Source organism: Austrofundulus limnaeus, unplaced genomic scaffold (assembly GCF_001266775.1).
Source record: "Austrofundulus limnaeus strain Quisiro unplaced genomic scaffold, Austrofundulus_limnaeus-1.0 Scaffold75, whole genome shotgun sequence".
NCBI classification, from domain to species: domain Eukaryota; kingdom Metazoa; phylum Chordata; class Actinopteri; order Cyprinodontiformes; family Rivulidae; genus Austrofundulus; species Austrofundulus limnaeus.
In genome coordinates this window covers 557,451-567,539 of record NW_013952477.1, presented here as the reverse complement: position 1 = coordinate 567,539, position 10,089 = coordinate 557,451, and the positions used below count along the sequence as shown (strand labels likewise).

The 10,089-nt window shown below is 35.7% G+C and overlaps 1 protein-coding gene across 1 annotated transcript; it reads right to left on the bottom strand.

The window, feature by feature from the left end:
• Positions 1-1,273: 1,273 nt before the first annotated feature.
• On the bottom strand, positions 1,274-6,641 carry LOC106519307 (acidic mammalian chitinase). The gene is made up of 11 exons (XM_014010910.1): positions 6,273-6,641; positions 6,161-6,190; positions 5,693-5,897; positions 5,358-5,414; positions 5,075-5,234; positions 4,805-4,929; positions 3,114-3,237; positions 2,833-3,015; positions 2,618-2,734; positions 1,699-1,831; positions 1,274-1,612 (listed from the first exon to the last, which is right to left on the bottom strand). Exons 1-11 carry the CDS (start codon positions 6,295-6,297, stop codon positions 1,365-1,367), a joined length of 1,407 nt encoding a protein of 468 aa, XP_013866364.1. The 5' UTR covers positions 6,298-6,641; the 3' UTR covers positions 1,274-1,364.
• Between the last annotated feature and the right edge of the window lie 3,448 nt (positions 6,642-10,089).

Sequence of the window (10,089 nt, the reverse complement as noted above, 5' to 3'; positions counted from 1 at the left end):
TATTCTATTCTATTCTATTCTATTCTATTCTATTCTATTCTATTCTATTCTATTCTATTCTATTCTTCCTGCTGGAGACTACAATGCGGAAAGAAATCTGAGATTTTATAATAATGTCACCTGACATTATTTGTGCACAAATCTGTTGCAGTTAAACCCTAAGTTATTAGTGTGAAATACAATATAAAAYGAATGGATAAACACAAAAAGCACATTCATGTAAATTCAGTGTTGTTTGTGGTGGTTTCTTGAATTGAAGACAACGTTTTTTGTGCAAAACAAACAATCCACTGGTTTAAGTTTAGGTTTAAAATTAAATGTTGCAAAAAGTTGCTCTTGGACAATTTCATTTTGTGAAAGTAGATCTTAAGGCAAAAAAAAAGTTTGGAGACCCCTGCAATAACTATAAAGTATTTAATTTGCACATCTAAAAATATTTATATTATGTCAAATTAATAATATAAATAAAATATTAATATTCCCCTCAGAGTCATATTAAAATGTTTAATCATGTTCCAGGCTTGATAAACACAGCACAAAAATTTGTTTATATACTACTGCTTTGYGGTGTCTTCTTTAATTAAGGCTTTGTGAAAACTAGTAAGTTGTTTTGCTGGTAGATCCAGCTGCTTATTCTCTCCATGGCAGGAGTCTAAGTTGTGTTTTGAAGTAAAGTTGTAAAATGATGTCCTGGTGAAATGAYCAGTTGTTAAAGTTTGAACAGGAATATTTTTATTAGCTGTATTTATATTAGACTGATGGTCCCGTTTTTCTAGGTTAATTTATGGTCCTGATATTTTCTAAAATGAACATTTACTTTACTGAAAGCAAGCAGCAGCTGACAAAAATGGGAGGTTGTTCTGTGAGTGTGTTCACATTTTACCACAATTTTTTTTTATTTCTTATGTTGTAATACTGTATAAGAAATAAATAAACCAATGAGTTTCTGTCACTGTCGTCTGCCCAGGTAAGCTGAAAAACAACTCACATAGTTTTGTTCACATCATTGTTGTTTGGTCTATTTGTGATCTACTGTACAATGTTGCTGCTTTAAAAAGTATTACAACAAAATAGGCTATGACATTGTAAACGACATGACGTATTGTTGTGGTGATGTGCTGAAATGTCAGTAATGGAAACTGAGTTTCTCAAAGAAACAAAAGCTAATTTCAAGGCATTTAGAAACACTATGATGCAAAATCAATTTTATTTTTGATTTATACATATAGACAGCATTTTCTGAGAAAGGCAAAATACAGGCTCTTTAAAGAATCTAGAAGTATATCTTTTTAATTAGTCATAATTAATAATTCAAGATACATAACAGCACAACACAATCCTGTTTGACAAAAAAGGCATTTTCTTTAGCTATAGACACAACACTGGCAATAATGATTGTAAATAAGAGTGGGCTGACATCTCTGCACATATGTAAGCCCGGCGACACACTGGTAGAAGGTGTTCCGATCGTCAACGTTTGGGTAGAGACCGTCGACCTTTCCAACACAGAAACCATTTCCAGTAACAACCTTTGTGGTGGTAGCTGGGCCTGGGGTGGTGGTGGTTTGGCTGGGAGGGTTTGTTGAGCCGACTGGTGGAGGTGTTGGGAAATCTTGTAAATAAATTCAAAACAATTGATTAAGATTATAGCAGAATTTTACACAAGTAGAACTGATGACAGTGTTGAATATTTTTTACCTGAGTTAAGAAGAGAGCGCAGATAACTAATGAGGGGATAGTTTCCTTGACCACAGAAGCTTCCACTAAAATCATCCAGATCCAGAGACCAGACTACTGCTCCTCCTAGACGGTTATGTTTCACATACTGTGCCTACAAAACATTAACATTATACTTTATTCACTGTAAAATAATGTACAAATAAAAGGGCTTTTTTTCTCGCTAATTAAATTTTATGATCTGTTAAAGTTTTAAAATGTGCCTTCTTTTTATTATCTTGACACCTTTTTACATGTTCTACTCAATTTATAAGTTTGGTTAAAACCTGAAATGTTATCAATTTTTGACAGCTCTAACCAGGACAGACATCCTGTCAGAGCCAACACAACTAACAACCCTGCACTCCACAGTCCCACAGTTCATTTAGAACCACTGATTAACTTCAAATCTCCTCTCTTGGATAGTTAATTTGAGCTTTGTTAAATGCCTGAACGTTAAAATATTGTTTAGAAGACTTTTGTTCAAAAAGACAAAATAACAATTGAAAACCTTCCTTCAGGTCAAGGATAGCTCTGTGTACTCTTATAAAATCAATCATATTTAAACACAAGTATTAAAAACAGGCATGGAAACACTATGAGAATCTGTTTATAATAAAATGATTACCAAAATTAGATTCCATGTACTAAATAAAAGTTGCCAAGTCTGCATATTGTTTGCACATTAGAAAGATAAACTTTGCAACAAGAGTGCCATCTTCTGCTCAGTCTATTATTAAAAACTTCATGTGTTCCACAATCTTCATCATTGTCAGCTGCACCCAGTCTGTTCTCTTCTAAAGACATTTAGAGGAAGCTTGCGATAATTACTTGTAGTAACTTTTCTCATTAGTATTATATGTAAAAACTTTGATATAAATAGTAATATGATATAGATTACCTTGATTTCATAGCTCTGTCTGTTGTCGAAGCCCAACCACTCAATGCCTTTAACTGCATAAGGCACCCTCTGTTCAATATTCCAATGTGTAGTAGCTCCATTGAGGAAAGTGCAAATCTGAATTTACAAGAGAATTTACTTTATAATTTTTACTCGTGTCTTAGTTAATCTTGGTAGAAGAAGAGATGATATGGTTTACTTTTAAGTATTCTGACCTCATAGTAAGACAAAATTCCTTCCTCTCKGGTGTAGAGCCCAGGAGAGCCTGCTCCTCTCGATGGTGCTCCAATTCTATGATCTGCTGTTGCTGTCTTATATGTGCGCCCAAAAGTGGGAAAACCAACCAACAGTTTTTCAGCAGGAGCTCCGTTAGCTCTCCAGTATCTAAGGGCAAAGTCCTGGGACCCAGAAATAATAAATGTTAAAAACAAAACAAAACAAACAAGCAACAAAAACAAGTGGTGTAAAGTATAAATTTACCAATGATTTTACTTACAACATTGTAGTTAGCGAATTTGCCTCCAAGGGCAGAACTGGTGAACAGAGGGCTGTTGTGGCCAAGGAATCCATCCCCGGGTCCATGTAAGCGGTAGCTCATGACATTTATGAAATCCAGAACCCTGTTAGATGATGCAACAAAACAAAATCAACAACAGAAATAATCTCATGAGTTTCAGTCAGAATTTGGAGAACATCATGGCACAAAAACAGCAGTGCTGAAAGTTAGCAATATTGTCTTGGAGTCAGACAGTGAATTTGTGTCCATACTAGAGATGGCATGAACGGCTTTTAAAGGGATCTGTATTTTGATAATCCATTTGTTTCATAGAGCTGTTCAATAAAGCCATTTGATTTTGCATGAATTACATCATCATGTAAGGTGATACATCWTGTACGGCGTATGTGATAGCRTCAGAGTGTCATGTAGGGGGAACCATGTGTTTTGTTAAGCGGAAACCCTTTCCCGCTTTCCCYCTGAGCTGCTGTACTCCACCACTCTGCCTGTATTTTGTGAAAAAGTGAAGGAGATTGTGTCTGTGATTAAAGGAATCCCCGATTAGTTGTAACATTAGACTTTATATTATAAACATATACTTTAACTGTAAAATAAAGACTGTAAAAATACTGTAGGCTGTTTAGTTTTTATAATTTTTAAACTAAAATTTTAAAAATATATTACACAGACGGGGCCATTTTATTTACATGCAAAGTATTCTGGGAAACTGATGACATCAACTAGGTCATCATGCGAGGCTGCTAGTGAGCTATATCCACCCTGAAGGTTAATCTTGGACAATATCTGATGTTTGGCTCTTTTAAATGATGAATGATTGAACATGATGATTTTGGGATTACAGGAACGACTCTAAAATGGTTTAAGTCTTACAACCCCAATTCCGATGAAGTTGAGATGTTGTGTAAAAGATAAGAACAGAATACGATTTGCAAATCTTTTTTATATTTAATTGAATGCACTACAAACCCAAGATATTTAATGTGCAAACAGAAAAACTTTGTTGTCTTTTTGCAAATATTCAACAATGACATTCAACGAATGTCAATGTTGAATATTGATATGTTGAATTGATATTCAACATTTACCATTTACCATTGAATTTGATGTGGCCTGCAAGAAGCACAAAAAATAAAAATAAAAACTGGGACAGGGGCATGTTCATTCCTGTTTACATTACCTATCCTTTTAACAACTGTTAATAAGGGTTGGCGAATCTGAGGACTCTAATTGTCATATTATTTGAAAAGCAACCCCCCCACGCACAAACATGATGTCTATGACATTAAATCAGTACTTTCCTCAAAGTTACAGTCCGCACTTGTATTGTGAGTGTGTTAGCTAGACTAAGAGGAACTGTAGACAAGCTTCTGTWTTCTAACTTGACAGCAAGACTTCAGTCTTTATTACACATATCTGTCCTAACAAGAAGCGTACAACGGCTGCCTATCTGCTTACAGCTTTACAACTGTTTGTGTCCTCTACTTAAAAAAGTCAGTCTCTATATATATTCCACTCCAGTGTTTTCAGCTCATATCTATTTTATTTGTACGTTTGAATTTTTCTCCAATCTGTTAGGGTGCTTACCTGTTTTTGTCAAACTTTGTAAAACTGTGTATTTTCATATGAAAAAAGATATGTAAGGACTTTAACAACTTTATTGAACAACTTACCTGGATATTTCTACAATCTCATAACCCCTGTCAATGAGTGCCTGCCCAGCTGCCACTGCAGCTGAGAGCAGCAGCCGTGGTCTGCCTGTCTCAACTGCCTCCCTTTCAAAAGCTGCACGTAATTCCTAAATKTAAGACAAAAACTGTCAGCACTGTATTTGTTTAGTTTAACACAATCTGAATGAAATACATGGGACAAGTACTTGGTGAGAAAAAGCATATTGCTGTTGTTTGTTGCACAGGGATATTGAATGGGGTTTTTAAACTGACCTGGCAGAACAATGTGAACTTCCACTTGTCCTCAAACAAATATTGTCCAGGGTACTCCCAGTCCAGGTCCAGCCCATCAAAGCCATGCTGTCTCAAAAATCTGATGGAAGACTGGATGAACACCTGACGGTTGGCCTGAGTTGAAACCATCCTGGTAAAGCTGTAGACATTTAAACAAAACAGTAGTTGCAGAACATGTTCCTTGATGTTCTTAGGTTTAATGAAATATAAATAACAACATCCAACAAACTCATGTTGGTTTGTTGTAGTTTTGTAGACTCACTGTGATGATCCAGCATTATACCCACCAACAGACAGCACAGTCTTCAGCTGAGGGTTTCTGTGATGAACATATAGAAGTTATGTTTAGAGCTGGATGAAAAGTTAATTTTTGTGTTGATACAAAAGTCATAGCATCATTAATTAATTAATAAAAAAAACATTTGACTGCCAAATACATTTCAAGTGATCTTGGTTCCAAATCAGTTTTATGTGGATTCACTTTCATCATATTTAAATGCTTTCCAAGACATCTGAGTTAAMAAATGTTCAAAGCTCTTCTTACATTGTTACTCAGATTTGTAATTTACAACTTAAATCTAACCAGAAGCAACTCACCTGTTCTTCARTCCATTGATGGATTGATAAAGAACCTCATCGTTCCACTCCAGTGTTTTCAGCTCATTAGAAGGGCTAATTTGTGAGAAGGCGTAAATCAGGTGAGTGCAGAGGTGAGGATCCACATTGTCTGGGAGATATTTACCAAGGCCTACTCTGTACTGGGACCAGTTGGTAAAGTAGCACACCAGTTTGGTTGAAGAAGCTTTGCGAAAGAAAGAAAGAAAGAAAGAAAGAAAGAAAGAAAGAAAGAAAGAAAGAAAGAAAGAAAGAAAGAAAGAAAGAAAGAAAGAAAGAAAGNAGAAAGAAAGAAAGAAAGAAAGAAAGAAAGAAAGAAAGAAAGAAAGAAAGAAAGAAAGAAAGAAAGAAAGAAAGAAAGAAAGAAAGAAAGAGTTATAATTTTTTATATTCTTTGGAGTGATTGAAATCAAATGTAAATGCTGGGAACACACACAAAATAAAACATACCAACATGAAGACACATCAGAAGAGACAATCCTGGAAAAAAGAAAAAGAAAATACAGTATTAATAATCTAAACAAGCCTGTGAAGTAATCAGCATCTAGAACCATGAACCTACCAGCCAAGATTATCAGTCGAGCCATGTTCTTACTTGACAATTTTTCTCAAAGCAATCTGACAGAGAAACAGAGGTTGGATTAAATATACGGTATATAAAGGCTTTGGTAAAATAAAAGTAATTTTACAAACTGTCCTACATAAAAATAGCTCTCTAAAATATAGAGTGCCCTAAACTCCCGATGACTACGGTACCTTTTCTTGAGAGGTCTGAGGTTTGTTTGGCTGCTCCAACAGGGACTTTTATAGGGGATGAAGACAAGAACAAAGGCTGGTCTTAAGTCAACTTTAATGGAGATTTCCAAGAAGAATAATTGTGGCAATGTCATACCACCACATGATGAGGTGATGTTGGCTCACCATTTATGCTTTTATTATCTGATAACTGTATATCTGAGGACAAGGAAGTTCAGCTTTCCTTTCGTTAATTTAATGAGTTGTGAAAGTCTAACCTACTTCTGTAGATTAGAGAGTATGATAAAACAAAAAGAAAGAAGTAGGTTTCCATTGGTGCTGCCAGTGCGCTCAACTAAAAACATTTTCTTATGTGGCTTTTAATTTRCATCCCTGCTTTTAGTCTTTAGGTTTAAATACAAAGTGGCAGCAGCAATATTTTGCTTTTTCAGAGAAAACTTGGTAACTTTATCAACTAATCAATGTTATGCGTTAACTGACCTTCCTCTATGTCCTTATTGTCCTTTTAAGTCAGTGATGGCAGAACAGTGTTTTGGACTAAGATAAATATACTTTGATCTGCTTTCATAAAAAAATGACCAACTGTACCAAAAAAAGCAACAAAGAATAGTTCAAACCTGGCAATATACAGTATGAAGCAATCCTTATCACCTATGGACTTGCCAGGATTAAATTAGGAAAATCTTTTCTTGACAATGATGAAGTTCTACAGTTCAAATCTTAAAAATAGTTTCCCTTTACGGTATGAAATTACATATGACAAATGACGATGACTTTTTATAACATAGGAATGACGTAAAGATGCAGTTGTAGATGTATATTCAATGATTATTTCTGAGAGTTTCCTTAAAATTGGTCATGTGATTCTTGAGATATTTTGCYAACAGACTACACCAATTACTGTAAATAGTTTCATAGATACTGACCTTAAATTAGGTGTGATCAGAACTGAAAATCATTTTATACACATGCTATGACTGCAGATCGAGCAAGGTCTTTAAAATTTACTTAAAATGTTCATCAATTTTATGTTGTGATAACRTTATTAAAGTTTTGTTMAAATCTGTCCAGATTTTCATGGGAGTAATATTTCTTAACATTATATTTTTTAGTTGATCAACTGATCAGGCTGTTCAACAGATGGTGATTTGACATTTTTTACTTGCCTCTTCCTTGAGGATATCCAGTTCTTTCTGGTTGGTGATTGCAAAACAGTGCTTAAGTACAGATCAACTTATCCAGCAAGTACAATAAAACTGCGTCAAGATGAAACTGCTAGGGCTTATGCTTTGCTGGGGTGGATACCTGCTCCTACAACCATTAACAGGAACAAACAGATTGAGAAAATGGGCAGATGGATGATTTGACAGAAGTCACACCTCTTATTGAGTGTAAAACATGTTTGCGCCAAGAATAAATTAAAAAGGAGACGGTTCTGCTCAACTAAGAGCCCTGTTCTGATTAAAAATTCCACCATAATGGATATTTTAAACTTGTCAGCAAAATAATTAACTTCTGATTAAGCAGTTATAGAAATCAGTGGTGTCCTCTCATAATGAATTGCTGTGGCACAATTTCATAAAACTGAAGCAGCATTGTAAATAGCGGGCAAGCTTTTTCCCCTCGGTGACATCATTCTGAGAATATTTACTTTATATTGTTGCTTTAGATTATCAAGCTTTTAAAGTAGACATATCATGCTTTCAAATCCTTACTTTTCACATTTAAATTAATTCTTTATAARACGGAACTACAATGCTTTGGTCTGAATTCCTCCTTATTTAAACTTTACCAGACCCTCTTTCACCTCTTTTCTGGTGWGTGGCTAAAAGCAGTTTTGCTACTGTGCCTTTAAGGGTGTATCCACTCCAGCCCTGTATAGTTCGCTAAATCTATTTCATTTTCTGGAAAGACCAGTTCATTTGGGGAAGTGTGAATGTGTACTCGRCATCTGATAATGACCAAAAAAGCAAACTATGGTCCGAAAGGTAGGTCTCAGTACTYACACCTCTTATCACAAAAGTTATAAGGACTTAAACTATTCAAAGTTTAAAGGCAAAAAAGTTRAGGAATAGGAGGAAAGGAAAGTTAATTAGTTACTTCTAAATATCTTAAAGAATGTGTTTAACCAGAAGAGCGAGGCGTCTTCCACTCGGTTTTACCTCGATGATGACAGGCAACCCACCAACAGGTCCAGACGGTATGAAGGTCAAAGAGTGGGCAGGGAACGCCTCAGGTTCTTACTCATTCAGACCCTCCAGGCAGTTACTCCTCAGCACCAGTCTGAAGCTCCATGTAAAGCCATAAAAGAGAGGCAAGGCCCAACTGGATYTGTCCACCTGAACTTTTTGCCCTTAAATGTTCCTAGGGCCATCTTGGTGACTGTTTTTAAATTTTGTTTTCTCCCAAGACTTTCCTGTCATTTTTTTAGTTTGACTTTTTGATTTAGTTTTTTCTTGCATACCCCTTGTCCATTCTTGAGTCTTGTGTCCCTGTTGTCTATTTCCCTTGCCCACAATTCTGTGTTGTTGTAACCCCCTCCGCCCTCCCGTGTTTGTGTTAATCRTCAGGTGACGATTCTTTGAGGGGGAGGCACTGTTGGGATCTGTGTCTTGTCTGTTGTCTCCCTCTTGTGTCGTCCTTGTGTCATTACTTATCATCTCTCAGTCTGTTTCCAGCAGTTTCCCTGTTCARTTATCATTCTCACTTGTCTTCTCTTAGTAAATAGTTCTCCTCAGCTGTTGTTCATCTTCTCTCTTCCTGTTTGTATAATTACTGTTCTCATCTCTCTATTAGTCGCTGGTTCATTTTATGGCATCGTCCTACTGTTTAGTTTCCTCGTGGTCCTCTGAATCTCTTAGTGTTTTGTTTATTTTTACTGCCCTGTCAGCTCTTTGATTTTGTTTAAATAAATTCTTATTTTTTAACTCAACATCCGTCCAGAACCTGGGTTCATTCCTGCACTCCACCTGAAAATGTGATACAAATTTAAATAATGGGAGCAGAAAAAAACATACCAACATGAAGAGACATTAGAACAGATAATCCTGAAAAAAAAAAACATTATTAATAATCAATAAAAAGCCTGTGAAGTAATCAGAAYCTAGAACCATGAACCTACCAGCCAAGATCATCAGTCGAGCCATGTTGTCCTGCTTGAAAATTTTTCTCAATGCAATCTGAAAGAGAAACAGAGGTTGTATTAAAAATATTTACAGGCTTTGGTAAAACAAAAGTAATTTTATAAATTGTACTGTTTAAAAAACCTCTCTAAAAAATAGGGTGCCTTAAACTCTCAATGACCTTTTCTTGAGAGATCTGTTGGCTGCTCCAACAGGGACTCTTTTTAGAGGGCATTGAAGACAAGAACAAAGGACTTAAAGGGGCAACGTTATGTGTTTCTCAAACACACATTTAAATACTATACCATAATAAAGTATCTATGCCACCTTTAGCTGTTATTAAATGCTGTTTTATATTTAAATGGAAAATGAACTTATCGCTTCCTCTTCTAAACGCCTTGAAATTGGCCTCTGTCTCTTTAAGAACCACCTTCCGTCTTCTGTTCTGTTTGGGGGTTGGGGGTGCTTCGCGCGTGCGTGCGCAATAATGCAGTTTTCTTG